This window comes from Pithys albifrons, chromosome 4 (assembly GCF_047495875.1).
Source record: "Pithys albifrons albifrons isolate INPA30051 chromosome 4, PitAlb_v1, whole genome shotgun sequence".
NCBI lineage: Eukaryota > Metazoa > Chordata > Aves > Passeriformes > Thamnophilidae > Pithys > Pithys albifrons.
In genome coordinates this window covers 92,039,733-92,059,923 of record NC_092461.1, presented here as the reverse complement: position 1 = coordinate 92,059,923, position 20,191 = coordinate 92,039,733, and the positions used below count along the sequence as shown (strand labels likewise).

The window sequence follows — 20,191 nt, the reverse complement described above, 5'->3', positions numbered from 1 at the left end:
GATTAGAAAGGAACAGAGGCAAAATTATGCTCTAGAATAACTGCAACTCCGTCCATTGTTAGATCAAAGTGATCAGAGGAACAATGGAGGATGAAAACTGCATTTCATTAAGACCCACAGACACACACACCCCACTGCAATAACGAATGGAAAACAATGCAGCTGTACAAATATTGCTTACTATCTTTAGCTTTAAAAGAAGCAACGACTAATGCATGCTGATATTATCTATTCCCTTGACATACTCTCGCAGAACTTCAGTGCGCTAAAAAGCACTCAGAGCTAGAACAATAATAGGATATTGATAAATTTAGCACGTCGCAGCCTTTAAAGATAAATGAGCCTCTGTAGCCGCCCATGAGAAACACCGACCAGAGAGACTGGGCAGGCGACAATCAGACCCATTACACCTCAAGGGCGGCTGATCGAGAACAGCCCGAATTCAGCGCGGCCCGAGCCGGGCAGCTCCTGCAGGGCCCACCGCGTTATCCCAGCGCATCCCACATCCCAAATCCCAGCGCGTCCCTTCGGGCCAGCCCCGCGCCGCTCCCAGCGCCGCTCGCTCCGCTCCCAAGCGCAACAAGGACACGCACTCACGTCACAATAAAACACTTTCTTTTCGAATTTCGCTTTGCCATTTGGTGCCTTGACCTCCCCAGCCATGGCGCTCATCCCGCACAGCCGGGGGGAGGAAACACACAAGCCAAGAATAAATCCAACTCCTGTTCGCACGGTGCTCTCCAGCGATCAGCTGGGGCAGGGGGCGCGGGCCGGGCGGGGGAATTGGGCTACGATTTGGTTATTTCGGCGTTACTGTTGAATTCCGGCACCGAACCGCGTCCCGCTCCGCCCCCGCCGGCCGCGTCCGCCAACGTCACTTCCGCCGCCGCCACCGCAGCGCTCCAGGCGGGCGGCCATTGGCGGGCACGCGCGCGTCTCAGCCAATGGGGAGACAGCGCCGCGCCGCGCGCCTCCGTCCGTCCATGTGTCTGTGTGTCCGTCTGTCTGTCCGTGTGTCTGTGTGTCCGTCTGTCTGTCCGTGTGTCCGTCTGTCCGTGTGTCCGTCCGTCCGTGTGTCTGTCCGTCCGTGTGTCTGTGTGTCCGTGTGTCCGTCTGTCTGTTCGTGTGTCTGTGTGTCCGTCTGTCTGTCCGTGTGTCCGTCTGTCCGAGTGTCCGTCTGTCCGTCTGTCCGTGTGTCCGTCCGTCCGTGTGTCTGTGTGTCCGTCTGTGTGTGTGTCTGTGTGTCCGTCTGTCTGTCCGTGTGTCCGGCTGTCCGAGTGTCTGTGTGTCCGTCTGTCTGTCCGTGTGTCCCTCTGTCTGTGTGTCCGTCTGTCCGAGTGTCTGTGTGTCCGTCTGTCCGTGTGTCTGTGTGTCCGTCTGTCTGTCTGTGTGTCCGTCTGTGTGTCCGTCTGTCTGTGTGTGTGTGTCCGTCTGTCCGTGTGTCTGTGTGTCCGTCTGTGTGTCTGCGTGTCCGTCTGTCCGTCTGTGTGTCCATCTGTGTGTCCGTCTGTCTGTCTGTGTGTGTGTCCGTCTGTCCTTGAGTCTGCGTGTCCGTCTGTCTGTGTGTCCGTCTGTCCGAGTGTCTGTGTGTCCGTCTGTCCGTGTGTCCGTCTGTCCGTGTGTCTGTGTGTCCATCTGTCTGTCTGTGTGTCCGTCTGTCCGTGTGTCTGTGTGTCCGTCTGTCTGTGTGTCCGTCTGTCCGAGTGTCTGTGTGTGTGTGTCCGTCTGTCCATGTGTCCGTCCATCCATCCGTCTGTGTCCGTCTGTCCGTTCGTTCGTCTGTGTCTCTCCGTCAGTCTGTGTCTGTCCATCTGTGTGTCCGTCCATCTGTCTGTTTGTCCGTCTGTCTGTTCATCCGCCTGTCTGTCCGTCTGTGCGTCTGTCCGTTTGTCTGTCCGTCCGTCCGTGTGTCTGTGTGTCCGTCCATCCGTCTGTCCCAGGCGGGCCGGGGCAGGGCAGCGCGATTGCGGACCAAGAGGGGTTGCTGGGACCAGCTCCAGGCATCGATGGAGGCTTGGGCTGGTTTAGGATGGATACTGGGACCAGTTCAGGAGGGATGCTGGGAGGAGTTCAAGGGGAGGATGCTGGGGTGGATACTGGAACTGGGACCAGTTCAGGAGGGATGCTGGGAGGAGTTCAAGGGGAGGATGCTGGGGTGGATACTGGAACTGGGACCAGTTCAGGAGGGATGCTGGGAGGAGTTCAAGGGGAGGATGCTGGGGTGGATACTGGAACCGGTTCAGCCCACGGTGGGTGCCAGAATCAGTCTAGTCTGGATACTGGAACTAATTCGGGCCGCGAGTGAGTACTACGACCAGTGCAGGGTGGGTACTGGGACCAGTTTAAGGATACTGGGACCAGTTCAGGCCAAGGGTGAATGCTGGCACCAGTTTAAGGTGGATGCTGAGACCAGTTCAGGCTGGGAGCAGGTACTGGGACCAATCCAGAGCAGATACTGGAAGGGGCCCAGGGTTGGCAGATGGTGGAACCAGTGCACAGGGGATACTGGGAACCAGGTGAGGCTGGGACTGGCACCAGCCCTGGGGTGGAGCAGTGCTGGGCCCAGTGCAGGAGGGTTGCTGGGCCCAGTGCCGGGAAGGGGCAGGAAACACACATGGCAGCAGCTTTAATTTAAATGCAAATATTTTATTTTAAAATGTCTCAGCTTTACGCTTTTGGCTGGTAATAAATGTAAAATATAATTTAAAAAGTACGCTTGAAAGTTCCTTCTAAAAGGAGGCTGAGGAGACAGTACAGAACACAACAGCAAAGTGCTCCGGGTTCAAACAACATGCCAGAGGGTGGGACCCACAGTTCCCTGCCTGGCTCCCACCAGCCACAGTGCATTCTATAGGTATATCAGGGATACACTGTGACTGCTGACACTCGTGATACACAGAGCGACACAGACGGTGGTGCTGGTTGGGTTTACATGTTAGCAAAGGTGATCCCACAGGATTCCCTGGGTTGGCTTCCCTGGGGCTGGAGCAGTGCCTGCCCTGCTGCTGGCCTGCAGGAATGCTTCACCTCTCCACGTGGGCAGCATGCACACCCCACTGCCCCAGTGCAGGCACCACCTGCCTCAGCTAGCACGTTCCCCAGTAGTGCAGGGGTGGTCGTGCTCTTCTTTCCAGAAATAGGCCCTCCCAAAACAAAATTCAGGGGATCATGGAATGCCAGATAGGCCAAAACTGTTGGTAGAACTCCATGCATCTGTTTGTTAACCACAGAACCATAGAATGGTTGGGACTGGAAGGGATCTTAAAGATCATCTAGTTCCAATCCCCCTGCTGTGGGCAGGGACACTTTCCTCTAGAGCAGGTTGCTCAGAGTTAGTCTTGTCCTCCACTGTGTTTCTTCAGGAGAAGCAGCAATGGCCCTCCTAATACAGGATTATTACTGAAGTTTGACGGCAGATTATACCCTTTTGGTGATGATATTATTGGTAGTTTTATTTTTTCATGGGCCTTTCTGTAACAGAGTCTTTTACATGGAGTGACATTAACATGCTTGATCATTATTTGGACTAAAATGGACTAATTGAAAACACTGCACTGTACATGTTGTGTAATGCTTCCATACCCTTTTTTATTAAAAAAAATTACAAATTAAAAGTGCAATTGCACAGTGAAAGCATAAACACATGTAGAAAAAAAGAGAAGCAAAAAAAGGAGAAAAGGGGTTCCTTGATTTTTTGAAAGAGATAACATGTCTTAAGGAAAAAGGATTTGGCAGTGTATTTACACTTGCAGAACTAAACTTGATGGTGGCTCAAAGTTTCTTGACAGTACAGCCTCCTGAAAAGAGGACGTTTCACCAGCAAAGTGACCTTTTCTGCTTCAGGAGTACAGCTGTAATTAGTGAGTACCTCTGTCTTAATAAGGAGGTCAGGGAAAAACGGGGGATTGCACTTCTGCTTAACACTGTTCTTTTGGCAAAACTTTTGAAGTGTGCCTAAAGTGGAAATAAAGGTACAGACACAGAAAACACAAAGGGTGGAGACCAAAAGACCAAAATGTACCATTACTATCCAATACAGTGGTGGAAAAGCTAGAGGAAGAAAAAGGAACTGCCTTTAAGGAAGAAAGTGTTCTTTGGTTTTCTTAAGAAGGATTTTGGGGGGAAAGGATGTGAGGAAGAATCAGAAGAGGGAAGTTTGTCGACCATGCAGAGGAAGAATCTTCTTGGTTATGATAAGAGTAGAAGCAAAACTGAATACTGTTAACTGTTAATTAACTTTTGCCTTTTTGAAGTTTTCTTAGAAAACCAAAACTAAAGAAAAACCCAAACCACACAACTGTTAATGCATGGCTTTTCAAATTAACAAAGAGAGGATACATATGGTCCAAAAGTTTAAAAACAAAAAGAGGTTCAGAAGGGAGAGCTGACACCCTCCTGTGGTGCAAAATGAGGAGCTCTACACCAGAACTTCACCTGATTCTTTTTTAGCATAGCCTTTTAATTAGTTAAATACAATTACTAAAACTAGCTAAGCAGCTGATGTTCTTTCTGTTGGTTTCTGCCACTTCTGTATTAGTGATTGGAATACCGTAATTCTACCAGTACAAATGTGAAACTGGAGCTGTCCCTGGAGTCTTGTTGCATCAAAGAAATCCTGAAAAACTTCAGACTGCACAGCTGGAGCATCAGCTTCACAATTACCAGCAGCAAGAGAGTTAATGCACACACTGAATTTGCCAGAGTTTGGAAGACTAACCCCAGGAAAGGAACAGAAGCCACTTCAGACCTCCCAGAATGATGTTTTCAGCCTGATTGAGAAACGCAACTTAGCATTGAATTGCTTCAAGCCTTGTTTTCAAGAAATTATTTTGTTACAAAATCCGTTCTACAGAAAAAAAAGTAACAATGTGATTTCAGACCCACAGAGTATTTAATTGTGGGTGAAGAATTAATGCTGTAGTCACAGAATTATTACACCTTGATGGCAATATATCTTGTGGTGATATGTTCTCTTCCCAAATTTTTTCTTAACAGTATTTTTTTTACTTTCCCTCTGAGCCTCCATTCAGAGGAACTCTTTGCCTAAGCACAGGCAAGTGCTTGGATCTCCATATATTTGGGTTTTTTTAAAAAACAGTACTTTGTGGGTTCAGTATATTTTTCATCCTGACTGATGATTTTGTTCAGAGGCATTTCTGGTAACATTACAGGGTAATGTATTCGTAATGACAACGACATATCCCACATGCCATGGAAACATGACAAATATGTATTTGCCAGGGTGTTAGCGGCTATGAACATGAGCTACCAGGTGCAGCCTTCTCACATCCATCTCCAGACAGACAAAAACCTTGTGACTGTATCCTGAGCACAGCCACAACCTCTTGCTCACTACATGTTACAGACACCTGTTTCAGTTGTGACATGAGATTTCACATAGGACTTTGCAAGATCTAAAAGAGAAGAATCTCCAGGGAGAGAAACTTTGATTCTTAGAAGAAATTTTCTACAATCTAGTTTAGGTTTAGGGGTTTTGTCTCAATATGATCAGAAAAATATGTCCGTTTTGAATGTTTACACTAAGAGGGTACAGAGAGAGGAAAAGAGCAGAAAGAAGACAAAAAGTAGTACAGTGGTTCTATAGCCCTGTCATTCTGAGTTTGGGTTTTATAGTTACATAACACTAGTGAAAGAAAATGAGTATGTTAACCTTTTTTTACCACTACCTAAGACAATATATGTATTCATAGGCAGGGGAAATGGTGTCTTTTAACTATTTCAGTTAAGACATCACACCTTGTTAAGACAAAATAATGGCTTTTCTGAAATAACTGCAGTGGGTGAGGCTGTCCTATTTCATTTCCAATATGGCTTCAACATAAAGAGTTAAGAAAAGTTTCTAGGCAGCAGAAGCTGATCTTATCCCACAGAATATTCCTTGCCTCAGGCTTGTTGCCTCTTATGTATTTTAAGTACTAGGAATTTCTGGAAGAATTGCACATGCCCTGTTGATCTCAATACCATATCAAAGAATCAGCTCCTACATCTTACTGAACTGGCTAATGCTCAAATGTCAGACTTCCCTATACCATTCAGAGCAGCCTCAGTTCCAAGAATTTTAAGAATCCATCTCTGTGTTCTAATAAAGTGTGGTTAAACCATGAAGGTATACATAGTATTACCATGTACAATCAAGGAGTAGGAAGTCTTTCCTACAGAGAATTTAGGTACAGTCCCTTTATCTTTCATTTCCCTAGTTGAACCTCCAAACTGAGGACAACTGAAACAAGTTTGCTGCTTGCACAGTACTACCCTTACTTAGATTTTTGAAACAAAGCTCTACTTAGGCATCCAAAGACTGTATAGTGAATATGAATTATTTATAGTGTTATCTGCAGTGGAGATCTGCCCCAGTTTCAGTCACCAGTGTAACTGCAGGAAAATCCACTCTTTTTTCTGTACAAGTTTACCCCTATCTCAAATCATGTTGTTTTTCAGTGAAAATAGTTGCTTTCAATGGTGTTGGGACAAGCATTTTCATGGTGCTCAGCAGCTGCTCACTGGCAGCTGAAACCAGGCCACACTCTCAGTAAAGTCAAGACTGATGACCTTGACCAGCAGCTGTGGCATTGATAGTAGTCTTGGCTATCTGCCGACCAAGTAACATGCTCTTCTTATACCTCTTAGAACTGCTCACCTTCCACACCAAAAAATACCTTCCCCCAAGATCAGAGTACACATAAATTCATTCTGTCTCAGCCTCCGGAGAGCTTATGGCTGAAGAAGTTGAATTCCATTATTCATCAAGCATTTCTCTCAGCCTGGATGCTCCAAGTTCCTATTAGGCAACCATTTGACTAGGCATTTCTTCTACAAGAATATTTATTTTATTGTTGCTACAATAAACACATTGTGAGGCTCCTGAAACAGACTTTAGGGTTGCACTTGAGGGATACAAATAGCACTTCATTAAGGATATAAACTAAATACAAGTGATTGAAAACATCTTAAACCCTACTTTTCAGTGCTAGTTTTCAGAATAATACCAAAGCAACAACCATCACCTAGAAAATGTAACAATTTTAAAGAACTGCTCTGTCTTTCCTGCTATTTACGGATCAGCACCAGGGGGTCGTTAATGTCAAAACAAAAAGATTTTATAAGATTAAATCAGTGGCAATTTAAGAGGGTACAATGCAATGTCAGATTTCAGTCCGAAGTCAAGCCAGGGTACATGTCATAATGAGATGATGAAGGAATATCTGTGCCTTAAACACAAATAGCGAGAGATTCCTTTTAAAGATTTATTTCCTCTGTTCTTTCCAAGAACTTAGAAGGAGCTGAGCTTTGTCTACTATCAATAGTGGTTAGCAATTGTTCAAAAAGGAGATAAACTGCTGATCTCTTCATAAGCTGAGTTCTTGAGAGATTGCTGCACTTCATGTGTGTTAACTTAGACTAGAAAGAATCTACTGATATTTTCATGTGAGACCTCAAATAACAACTCTGCCACAAATCAAGTGGGCTCTAAATTCCAATGTGGTGTGCAGGATAAATGTGTTTTTCTTGGATTCAGACTTTATGGAAGGATCAGGAAACAAACCTGACTGCATTTAAACAGTGACATCTCACTTTTGAGTCACACATTCATCCTTCCTCCTAGGCAGCTATTAACATCTCTTGTATCAAATTAGATTCTCTTACATGTAGAAGCTTCATCTGCCTCTATAATATGAATCAAGATGTGTAAAATGTGTCTGGGTTTGTCGGAAATAGGAGAAAAGTAATTCTAACTGACATAAGCCAGAATTCTGTCAACAAAAAAGCATTTATTCTGTAAGAGAATTTTAGATAACCTCTTTCGTTAGTATAAATTGCTTCTTAACTGAAGAGAGAAATCTGGTTGAGTACTCCCTCTGTAGTCACACCAGAAAATATTTCTAAGCACAGACAAGGCATTCAGTGGCAGGATTCTCTACAGAGTTGCACCAGGTGGAACCCCTCCCATCCTGCAAAATGGCACCAGCACATCCAGATGAAGGTAGCAGTGTTCTACAGTCATGTTTCATCAAAGCAAATTATGAGAGAAGGTGCAAGGCAGTGTGAAACCAAGCCCAAGTACTCTCCTTCAGAGGGGTGAGACAGCGAATCCAAGCGTGGAATGAAACAAGCAGCCTTTCTGCAGTCATGCAGGAGTGTCCTCCCCTTGCCCCAAGCCATCTATTCCCACACTACCCTGTCTCCCTGTTATCTTATTTCTGCCAGGCAGCTGCACATGGGCTGCACTAGAGAACATTACATGGTTCACAGCACACCCCTACCAGCAGCTATGATGCCACAGCACAGTGTCTGGCACCAGGACACAAGCAGTGCCACTGCCACATGCCAAGCAAAAGACTATGAGAGCAGCTCTGTGAGAGTCTAAAAGAACAGCTGCTCACAACTATGTGGGTAGTGAATCTGAGGCAGAGCTGGAGCAGCAACACTGATTTATGGCAGTCTCACTCTACCTTAGTGACCAGTTTACTCCTTTACAAGTACTTCTGAAGTTTGGCTTGGATTTCTGTGATATGAACAGTGATGTTCTGGAGAGTAGTGTAAATTCCACCACTGTGGTCTCGCTTCAGAATGGGTTCTGATGTTGCATTGCAACCACTGGCAGGAATATTAAGGCAAGGACATCAAGACTGTCTGAAATAAGAGGCAGCACATAGCCAACAGGGAGCTGATTTACCTCAGACACAAAAAAGGTAATATTCTCATGACTTGAATATGGCCAGCTAGACTACGACAGATTTAACCTGAGCTACAGTAAGATATTATTGCCCCTCTTTACTGTCCAGTCTTGCCTTTCTGCTAGGAATACTGCTTGGTGCAGGACAGGCATCAGGAAGTTCCATTTCAGTGCAAAGTGCAGCATTTCTGATCAAACCACTGATCATAAGCATCTGACATGCAGAGAAAATATATTTTTACATCTGTCAACTCTAATGCACAGGCAGTAATTTCTATCAGAGAAGACAGACAGTCTTGGAGAAGAGCAGCCTCCTAGGTGCAGAACCACCACACTACCTAAAAACGGCACTTATCACACATATTTAAAGCATTTGGAAGAATTTTACACCACTCTTCTGGCCACACCCTTACTGACAAATAGATATAGAAATGAAGACATTATAATTAATTATAACATTTTGAAAAGGAAGACATTCATTACAGGGCTCCTTTCAAAAAGCACATATACATCTAAGCATTTCTTTAAATGATGTGGTTTTTATAAAGGTGAACTTGATATAGAGTTGAAATAGTGCAATTTTAAAACAAAAGTTAGTGCAGGAGTCAAATTACAACAACAAAAAACCCCAAAATATAAGTTGTAGATTTTTTTGTTGTGGAAATACATTACTGCCTGGGTTCAAAGGAAAGTATACACTCTGTTTTCAAAAGCACTGAAGTGCACCAAAGTGCTTTTGAAAGGTATACATCCACCAGTTAGCTCTCGGTGAGATTAGGGTTTTCTTTTGGGATTGAAACTAGGATGCTTTTGAAAATAACCTTAGTATGGGATTTGGTTTTGATGTCAGGTGATGATGTCTAACAAGCTGCTAGCAGTCAAAAAGATACTATCAAATTTAAAAGTGCATTTCCTCTGTTAATTTACAAGTAACAGCCAGGAAAATAATTGGAGACATACTTTCTTCTCAAGTACACTTAACAGCATTTTGTAACTCATTTAATTAAGTGGATTACATCCCATTGTTCAGTCTTTTAGACAGCAACATGAAAGGTTGATGCCTTTAAAATGGCAAAATATGGATTCTAAAACATTATCAAGGAAACTTGGGAATAACTTCAGTTTGAAGTGAAATAATTCCTAATAGATTTTATGAAAGTCATTCTTTTCATTAATGTGGTCCTTCTAAATTAAGAAGTTGTGTTGGGAAGCCCTTGACTGTTCCCACCAATTTGATGCTGAAATGAAGGAATAGCTGATCTGTCTTTCTTAGAGTAAAAAAAAAATAAAAAGCAAAAACTCCTAAGGTAAATTTGCCACACTGAAGACCATAAACATTATTGATTTGCACAGAGGCATCACATCAGCTTGAGAAACACAGAACAAAAGCAAGAAACAGAAATTTCTAGACCTTGGTAATGAACTGTAGACAAGAGAGGAGAGAGGATAATGACAAATTATCAGGTACTGTGCAGCGAGTAATGATTACTTTTCCGTGCCTGAGGTTTTGTCTTCCTTTTCTCTTTGCAAAGATCACTAAGAGGAGGGCAGTAGGAGGGGTAGGGTGTGTGTATCTGTGTCTGTTTTTTTCTCACACGCAGGTGCACACACACACTCAAAATCTTTTAATTTTAGTAACTCACTTAACCCAACTGGAAGAGAATTTACAACTCCTTGCTTTTAACATTATAAATACTTCAAATGTTATAAAATCTATTGCAAAAATGTACATTCAGTGGTTTTATGAGGCACAGGACCTGCTAATGTATTTTCAGGGAAGCTGGCATGTACTCTGTTCTGTCCACTGTTGGACAACGGTGGCGAATCCAGGGGCTCACGCTTGATGGCTTGAACCAAGCAGGGGTTTCTAAATTCACATGGCATTTTGAACACCTCGTTATTCTGCTCTTTCTCCTCCCCGGGGCTGGGGCTGTAGAAATGGCCATAGCAAGCTGTGTGGGGCAGGTCGGGCATGCTTTCCAAACACACGGAGGAGTTCTGAGGGCAAAACGGGGCCACCTCCTTGTTACGTGAACCCTTGCAAGATCTGTTCAAGTTTAGGCTGTTTGGATGATTTGCTACAATGCATTGCCAATTGTGTGGCGCGTAAAGGCAATGCCTTGGCTTCTGGCAAGGCAAGGCTGACTCACAGAGGTCCGGTTCTGTTTTCAGGTGCACTCTGTTGGGGTAGCTACACACCTGCTTTCTCACCGAGCCGTTCTCATCCAGCCAAGCTCGGCTGTGCGACATCAGGTAGTTATCAGCAATGTTTTCAGAATCAGAATCATATTCCATTTTGATAGGCATCTCCAAGGGAATGGCTGTGTCATAGGGAGACTCTGAGGACATAAATGGTCTTTGCAGTTTCAGATGGTCTGTTGCGTAGTTCTCTGCACAGCGCTGTTGGACACACGAGTAAGACTGGCTGTTTTCTGCACTCCCCCAGTGGGAAGGACAAGTTGATGGCAAATTTATGAAATTTGGGTCTCTGTTGTAGAATGATCCAGCTCTCCTGTTTGAAGACGTGTTCATTCGCTGGCTCATGGAACAAGAGCTCGAGTTCCTTAAAGTCCAGCTACTGTTTGTGGTGCAGTTGTTTTGAATGCCTAAAACTGAAGTGTTAGAACTGAGAGGTTCCTCTTGCATGAAACACTCACCATTAGTATGAGGCTCAAACTTCACTTTTACATTATCTTGTTCATTTTTTACTCCTGCCCAGTTAAGATGCTTCCACTGACCCAGAGTTTCAATGGCACTGTTCCGGGAAAGACCCTCCAGGTTTCCTTTCAAACTGGCAAAACCACTTAGTATCTTCAGTTGTTCATCTTCTTCCCTTTCAATAACAGTAGAAAAAAATATCAGTCAATCAGAGGTTTCTAAATTATTCTTTTCTGGGATACAAACAGAGTGGCTTTGTATATGTTACAAGCAATACTTTGTCCTCCATATGGAACTCTCACACTCGTGTCCATATAACCTTTGCATTTGCTCAAGAATGAAAAAGAATGTCCCTGAATCTGAGCATCAGTACATGTGCACAGCTACCTTTCTGTGGCACTGCTTCATTCAAGTTTGTTCATGCATTTGCTCCTCCATGTCAGACATACAGTTCACAAACACCTTAAATATTGTAGTACCATATGGTAATTACCTTATACTTCTGTTTTTCCCTCAAAATATATCTAAATAATATTTGTGTGTAGGAAATCCTAAATATAAAATACAATATCTTAAATGAGATGTGTTTTGTTAACAAGGAACTATTTGGACACGTAAGAACTTTTTGATCCATGTGATTTGAAGGAGAACCATTTGGGGGTTTTATAATTTGAGAATGTAGAGTTAGCTGAGAGGAAATAAAAGTAATGAATTAAATGTCCGAATAGTCACAGATGTTCACATTGTGTGTAGGTTTATTTTACATGTCTAACTTAATTTATGTTGCCTTTCGTGTTCTGACATGGCCAGTGACTTATTTTTCCATGACCTCCAGCTGAAGTACCCAACATTAGTGAAGAGCTCTGGCACAGGAGGTTGCCTGAGCATTCCATGCCTAATGCAGCAATTTTCAGAACATGGAGTCCAAATCTTGAGGTTTGGGTCTTGAATTCACTAATGTGCTGATTCCCAATCAGACACAGGTTCAGTGCTACAAACCCACCCCATCCCTCTCCAAACAAGAAGTGAACATCTCAGTAAGAAACCAACTGTGACAACCTAAGGGGTTTAGAAGGGTTTTTCTTAGCTCACAATAAATAGAACTTTTTCCTTGGGTATCAAATCGATGTGCAAGTATAGGATTTTCCAGTAGAGGGAGTCCGTGTTGTTGCAAAAGGAGAACGTCCTGCTGTAATAAATGTACACCACGAAAAAAAGAATATTTTCTCTCTCCTTTTTTTTAATGAGGTATTAAATATTTTCAGTCCTCTTCTAAATATTGTTATTATTGACAGTAATGAGATGTGAATGATCTGATATAAGTTTGCTGCAGAACTAGAAAATTGATCAAACTGGGAAGCAAAGGACTGAACAAAATGCAGTAGTCAAAAAAAGTTAAACCCCCAAATGAAGAGTTTTACAGTGAAATAGTATCTAGTGAAAATTCTCCAAAAGAATGTATGTTTCCAGGAAGACAGCATATATTTTAACAAAAAAAAAAAAAAAAAGAAAAAAAATGTAGCAGCAAATACAAGGTCCAGCGTAAACTATCAGGAAGACAGAACTGAATATGATTGCCAAGGCCAAATCTTGTAATACTTCCGTCTGCGGGAACTATCAAGCACAAAGGAAGGATTTTAACCACTCAGAGGACAAAAACGTAACAAAATAAACATGCTTAACTTCACAAAAACACAATTTAGACATAGAGACATACAAGGAACAGCCCCTTTTAATCTGCTTCTTAATAGAAGTTCTTTCCCTCACATGGCAAGATGAAGTTTGTGCCATCCCAATTAATGTAAAATCCCCCCATCCTCAAGTGGGAGCTCCTCTGCTATTCAAGTGGATCCTGGAAGACACACTGCCTGCAAGGACTATCTACTCTGGAAATGTGAAGACTTTTTCACTTATTTCTTCCATCTGCAAGGTGTTCTAAAAGAAAAATCTGTAAAAACAGCCACATTTTTAACACTGGGCCAGATGGTGGCTATGTACAACTCTTGGTTGCTCATTCAGTCCACTGTCTCATCTCCTCCTTCAGACCAGCTGGAAGAGATACCTGAACAAGGCCTGCAGGAATTGGAAGGAACAATCTTACTGGGGAAGCATGAAAAGCCTATTTGTGAGGAAAGGGTAAAACTCAGACGAGACATCCTGTTTGAATGCAAATCTGTAAGATTAGTTTACAGTCCATGACTGAGCCTAAAGGCAACTCGATGTATCCATCTCCAAACATACAATGGATACGAGTACACTTCATTACATTATGTTGCATATACACAACTACAGACATGAGCTCAACTGTCTAGCACAAAAAAAAAAAGCTTAACAGAATCAAATGTTGATAATTAGAAGAACTAGACCCTAGATTTGAGTAGCAAAGTAAATCAAACCCCCAAAATACATTATTGTGCAAGAAAGTCAAAACATGTTAATAATCAAGGATTTTGTTTCTTACTATGTATGTATGCTGAAATTCAGAGTATAAAAAGACTGAAGACAGAAAATAAGTATTGTTTAGGATTATAACAGTCATTTCATGTGTTCCAAGACAGAAATGGAATTCCATATCATAAGTAAACTAAATTTTTCTCATTCAGTTCTCCTCTTAGGTCACTACAGTCCTTTCAAAGATCTCATACATAAAGAATACATTCATTTTTCTGAATTTTTTAAAAACTGTTTTTTAGTACTGCAAAATATACTTACTTTAACATTTGCTGTTGGGCAAGGACATATTCTGAACAACCACTTCGATACAGAAGTTGAGTGTTAGCTTGAACCCAGACCCAGTGATCTTCATTGGTTTGTACTTTGACTAGAGAAATGCCATTTTCTCCATTATTCTTTGCTATATAATTTAAAAGAAAATCTGTTTTAATATAAGCAGTGTTTAGTATTTTTCTTACTTAAACTACAATTGAATGTTCACAGGTTTGTTTGCTGTCCTGGAATCATCAGCATAGGAAAGTCACAAAATGAGGTAAATTACATTGTAAAACTAAAATTTGAAAAACCTAATGAGACACTTAAACTGCAACCAATGATCTCTCAGTATTACCCATTCCTTTTAACTTTTCCCTCTCAGCAGTAGTAGCACTAAAGCAATAGGAAAATTCAAGAAAAATGGGGCTATTAGAGAGAAACAGTTTTAAAGTCATTAAAGATTTCCAACAGATATGATAGAAGGGTGAGTACAACTCTGCTCAGGAAGAAGTTGCCCAACAAGGTAGACTCCACATTGAAATTTTATCCACTGTAAAATCTGAACTACAGCATGGATCCATAATTTTTCCACAGCCAGGCACTGGAAAACTGTGAGTTAAAGCTGCGAGCAACTCATGAGTTTTAAAGACTAATTTTTCTCTGTTTTCTAATCTATGGGGAAAACTGGCATTTGTAACATCATCCAGTTTTCCTCAAAGAGGGATAGATACTGTTATTAACTACTATGGTTTTCATATAATCTTATTAAATTCAGTGCTGCCACTTTCAGGAAAGCATACGTTGAGTATTCTTATTTACTGTGATTGCTTATTTCTCTGTAAACTTTTCTGCCCACTCTGAAATCACAGACTGATTCAATATTATCTTTTGAGGGGGACAAATTCTTTTGATATTTTTTTTTAAAGAAGAGATGTTAGAGAAAATTAAAAAGGGAGCACTGGTACAAAAATCTGTAAATCCTAGCAGGAGAAAATAAAAGGCTCTTTTTCCATAAACTGTATATAATCCAGAAGTACTTAGTAGACACACCTTTGATTTGATTTTCAGCAATCTGTAATGCATTAGTGAAAGCAGCACCTTCATGGTGACTGTTTCTTCCATACAATTCTGTTGGTTCACACAGCCCTGAACTGCCTTTTGAACTGGAGCTGCAGAGGACAGAAAATGTGGAAAATTCCTTGTCAGTGAATGGCAACACGGTGGAATAACAGAGTCTGAAAAATATGATCTTCAAGCTGTTGACCATTAGCACAGACATACTGTTTAAGTATGGAGTAACTAACACTTAATAATTATCTGTTTCCTGCAACATTCAGTTGCTCAAACTAGTGTGTGACTGGAGTTCTGTATTCAATTAAGAGAAATAACTATGTTTAGGAATATTCTGCTCATGACTTACTATATCTGGAACAATAAATTTCAGCTTGAATTGAGACAAATGCTGTGCATATTCTGCTTTGTCTATTCAAAGTACATTTGAGGTACATAAATCACAGTGACCAGCAATGAATTTAAGAGTTTGTATGACTTCAATTTGCAATAATCACCACATGACTTAAAGATCTTCAATCTTTAGTTGAAGATGCTTATTAGGCTTTGAAAAGACTGCAATGTCTGTAACTTTTACAAATGTTTCCCTTTGTTAAGACCATCATAAAAAAGGTTACTACATAGATCTGCCCACATCCTTGGCTACCCATGCTTCAGGCCTGAAACAAAGAAAACACTCAAGTTAAATGACTACTTCATTCTTGTCAAATCCTTGGCCACTGTCCAGTCAGACACTAAAGCTTAAGTACAGCACCTCTCTTCTAGGAGCTGGATTCTTATCATCAGGTAATTTCACCTGGGCCTCTGAAAAAACTAGCAAGCAGAAATGACTTCACACCTCTACTCCAAAAGCCTGCATATTCCAGCCTTCCAGCAATTTAGTTCTTGTCAAAAGCATGTGTGTTCTAGAACCACATTATACGTCTGGATACGGAATCCACACATACACAAACACAAAGTGAGCAAAAGCCAAATTATGATACTGTCAGTTCTACTGACAAGCACTTTGCTTCACAGCAATCGACCTCATTACAGTAATATTTTATTTAACCAAATAAGGCAAAACATAACCCTAGGCCCAAAGATCAACTAAAATTCAATCATAGAAGAGTAACAAAACTGGGTGTTAGGAAGGAAATGAGTCTGAATGCAATCTGTCCTGATCTTTTGTGATTGCTACCAAATTATTACCCCCAAGTCATTCACTGCATTTTTAAACTTATGTGTTCATAAAACTTCTGTTGAAAGATAAAAGCATACTCCAAGTACAACTCATCAGCCTCCATGTGAACACCCCCAGACATGCACATCCAGCTTTCTGAAGTTTTCCTTTTCCTTTGTTTGTCAACAAAATACCCAAGTCCAAATAGCTGTCTTACCAGAAGATACTGAAATTTGAAAACTCCCAGTAAAAATACTTTTTCTTTTCCATTTTTACAGCTCGTAGAATGACTTTACTGTGTTGGTAATTTCTGAAGGTTAGGAAGATATCCTAATGCTCCATTTTTTAATATAAAATTTTATATATAGTAATATAATACTTAACATGTATTATAAGTACAATATATTGTATTGTCTTGCATTATATTCTATTATAGTAATTGTATTATCTTTATTTTATATTAGTTAAATCCAGATAAATTATTCACTTTTGTAAGAAAGAGTTTGAGAGTTCATTAGCATAATTTTATATGCTTAATAGACATGAAGACCATAAATGCCAAAAGATTAACTTGTAAATACTTTGTATTCACTGCTGTTACATCATCAGCTTTGTGTTTTGCTTTCACAAGCAGGCTTTTCATCTTCATCTCTGTTACAGAAGGGAGCAGAAGTGGTACCACTATGCAGAATAAGGACAGCTGAGGTGGCAATATTGTTCCTGATGAGGACTTCTTCTTTTGTCCAAAGAGAAACTTTAGTTTGCCTTGGAACTGCATTGTCTGGTATACAAAAAAAAAGTTATGTTAAGCATTTAGTGTATAAACATTTAAAATACTAATACGACGTCTGGACCATGTTATTTAACAGCAAAACCAGTTTTGAATCAGGGAGAAAAAACAGGAATTTCATTATCTGCATATAATTTGAACCATGCCACTTCAGAGGCATTGTGGGTGGAGATTCTCCCAACAGTAAAATGAGACATCTGAAGCTGGTTGATTTTTTTCTCTCTCCTGTGTACTCAAAGTAGAAGTTCTGTGTTACATTCTGTTCGCCAAGATGGGCACTGTATAATGGTGCAAATTATTTCCTCTGTGCCTCACTGAAGCTGGAACCACTATTTTTCCATGCTCTGTTCTCTCCAGTGAGATGGTTTCTTAGTATCTTTCCTCTTGCCCTGCACTTTCTCTGTGAAGTATATGGACTGACACAACTCAAGGACTGTGCAGACAGATGCCAGGGGAAAAGAAAGGCCCAAGACAGCCGGATACAAAGTACATAGCTTGGGAGGAACCAGTCTGTACAGTCAGAAGGCAGAGATCGAGCTAATAGCAAGCTTCTGTCTCTCAGTGAAACAATTACCTACCAAAAAATAACCAGAATTAAACTGGCCCATTTGACTTGGGCATCTTCCAGAGCTACAAGGTTAAAACAGTGATGCAGAAATGACTGACTGGTATGGCTGTTAAGGCACACAGTCTTCCAGCAAACTGAAGAGCATCTGAGAGAGAAGTTGTATTTCCCCATCACATGCTGATCCTCTAATTTCCTTTGCCTGTGTCATACTTTCCCATACGTAGAAAGAGCACTGGTCTTTTCTAAGCAAATGGAGAAGTGATTTCTAGAAATGAGCTGCTCCTAGCAAGGAGCATGTGAGAGACTTTCTCATTATGGAGTTTCTTATTAAAGGACTCTTCACAAAAGGGGAAAACAGGTCATTATTCTTCCTGTTCCTTAAAGCAAATACTTTGTGCTTAAATGTTAATTGTTGAAATTCGGGGTTTCCACCCTTGTGCTACGCCCAGTACAAATTGAGGACAGATATTGCCCAGAAGAGCTTGAAACATAAAACCTTTTAGATTCTTTAAATTTCAAATATGACAACTGTCTCCCATCACTCTTTACACATATAAATAACTATCTTTAGGTATTTCTTGTTAGTGTACAGCAAAAGAAAAGTGTATCCTGTCCATGGCTTTCCACAGTATCTATGTTTAATATTTATGTTGAAGAATTTTTCATATGAAGTCATTAAAATCCAGTATGTCATGACTACAGTAATCTTAGTGAAATTGTACTTACAAGGAATCCAGAAGTACTGTCCAACAAGCAGCGAACTCGACAGATGAAACAACGAGTTAAGAAGGAGGAATAATCTGGTGCTATACTGTCATTCTCTTGTGCTTTAAACAATTTACTGAGAATATATTCTTCTCCTAGGAACAACAGTGAAGGCAAAATGTATCAGATCACACTAAGGAATAATGAAAATGTTCTGTAGCCAATTGAAGAACCTGTTACGGAAATTGCTAAAAATTGCTTTATGGGTGGGCGAATATTAAATTGTACCATGTACAGATATATCTGCATATGCCCTACTAAAAGAAAAATAAAAGCTCTACAATGGGATTCAGGTGAGTTTCTCCAGAAACTTTATCTCATGAGTTTTGTAATTTTTAATGATGCAAAGCAGGGTAACAGATGCTGCTGGTTTTGAGATCAGAGATCACAGAAAACGCACTGGAAAAATGAACAAAATAAGGAAAAATGCTAATGCAAAAAAACCCCAAACCAAAACATAAAAATGGAAAGTGGCTGATTAGCTAATGTTCAGCTGTTGCCTACTTGGCTTTTAATGAAGCATTTTCCAGTTTTGGACTACAAGGGAACAGCTTTTGAAATACTTCCCAAAAGACACAAGTATTTCTATAAAAATATGAACTCAAGAACTGAAATTCTCCATAACATACATTAGAGCAAAAATTCCAAAATTTGTAAATTTTATAGTTTGAAATATTAGTGCATGTTGTTATTTTGTTTTCTGCATACTTCCTACAAAAATCTTGCCAAGTTCCTCAGATATCTTGTAAAACAGAAACTGTTTTAAAGAAATGCAACTTTCACGACTGTGTTCCTGAGGACTTCATAAAGGTTGCTGAAGGATTTCTTGCAAGTTTCTCCTCACCCATTTGGTCACTATGCTTCCCAATTTATTTCCTTAATTACTTCCTCTCACTCTGGTGAAATGCATACAGCTTGTTGGGATCAATAATTTTTTATACAGTTAGCAATTTCAACCTGATTATATGTTCTGCAGCTGCGATGTCAGCTCAATGCCTCATGTAGAACAAACCCTGAGCACAGGCATCCAGCTGCCATCCTGGGGAAATACAGCCTCAGAGCAAAAAGTGCATTGCTAAACTACTTGTGCTTCACAAGACTCCTGTCTGCATAATTTTGCATGGGAAAACAAATGGGCAGAAAGTAATGATGCTGCCACTGTGGTTCTGTACACAAACATTTCTCATGGGATTTTTTTGCATTAATAAGAGGAATACTCATGTCCTGATCAGTGTCAGTAACAGGCTGGCAGGATAGAGACTGATGCTGTTCATTCTGCATGTGTAAGAATATCTGTAGGTACATTAGTCAGAGAGAAATAAAGAACACAACCTTGTGGCCTCTATGGCACACACTACTTAATAAATTCCAAGGATCAAGAAGAAATGTCGTCTATGAGACAATGACATAAATAAAGGCTGCTATGTAGCTTTCCAGTGAAGAGTCTGACTTGACACGGTGGAGTGCAATTCTGTCTCTGTACGGTGGTGCCTGTATGTTCAACCAACACACACAATCCCACCTGTTTCTGTTTGTAGCTGCTGTCCAGACAACATCTGGGGAGGATTCATGGCCCAGTGCAGTTGTCTACAGAAATCCTGGCGATCATCCACGTGAATGTAATCATATATGTTTTGGTGCATTACATCAGTCTGAAACAATTACAACAAGGAATGTTTAATTAGTATGTGTAGGGGGGCAGAAACTTATCTTTAGGTTGATGCCTTCCTTAAAATAATGGCTGTGTAGGACACCTTGAGAGCAGACTGACTG

At 41.0% G+C, this 20,191-nt stretch overlaps 2 protein-coding genes across 7 annotated transcripts in view; both read right to left on the bottom strand.

Annotated features, from left to right (window-relative positions):
* LOC139671701 (uncharacterized) overlaps positions 1 to 851 on the bottom strand; it is a 29,553-nt gene extending 28,702 nt beyond the window's left edge. For 4 of the 5 annotated variants that reach the window (XM_071554979.1, XM_071554983.1, XM_071554980.1 and 1 more), the window contains exon 1: positions 598 to 851. In XM_071554979.1, coding sequence (XP_071411080.1) covers positions 598 to 672 — 75 coding nt within the window. In that variant the 5' untranslated portion in view covers positions 673 to 851. Of the gene's footprint in view, positions 1 to 593 lie in introns of all 5 variants that reach the window. The other variant, XM_071554981.1, reaches the window with a different exon arrangement.
* Positions 852 to 2,666: 1,815 nt separating this feature from the next.
* Positions 2,667 to 20,191, bottom strand: part of AHRR (aryl hydrocarbon receptor repressor) — a 92,950-nt gene continuing 75,425 nt past the window's right edge. For both annotated transcript variants that reach the window (XM_071554978.1, XM_071554977.1), the window contains exons 6-11: positions 19,941 to 20,070; positions 18,380 to 18,513; positions 16,877 to 17,076; positions 15,113 to 15,231; positions 14,066 to 14,207; positions 2,667 to 11,528 (exon numbers count right to left, since the gene is read on the bottom strand). In XM_071554978.1, coding sequence (XP_071411079.1) covers positions 10,409 to 11,528; positions 14,066 to 14,207; positions 15,113 to 15,231; positions 16,877 to 17,076; positions 18,380 to 18,513; positions 19,941 to 20,070 — 1,845 coding nt within the window. In that variant the 3' untranslated portion in view covers positions 2,667 to 10,408. The remainder of the gene's footprint in view (positions 11,529 to 14,065; positions 14,208 to 15,112; positions 15,232 to 16,876; positions 17,077 to 18,379; positions 18,514 to 19,940; positions 20,071 to 20,191) is intronic.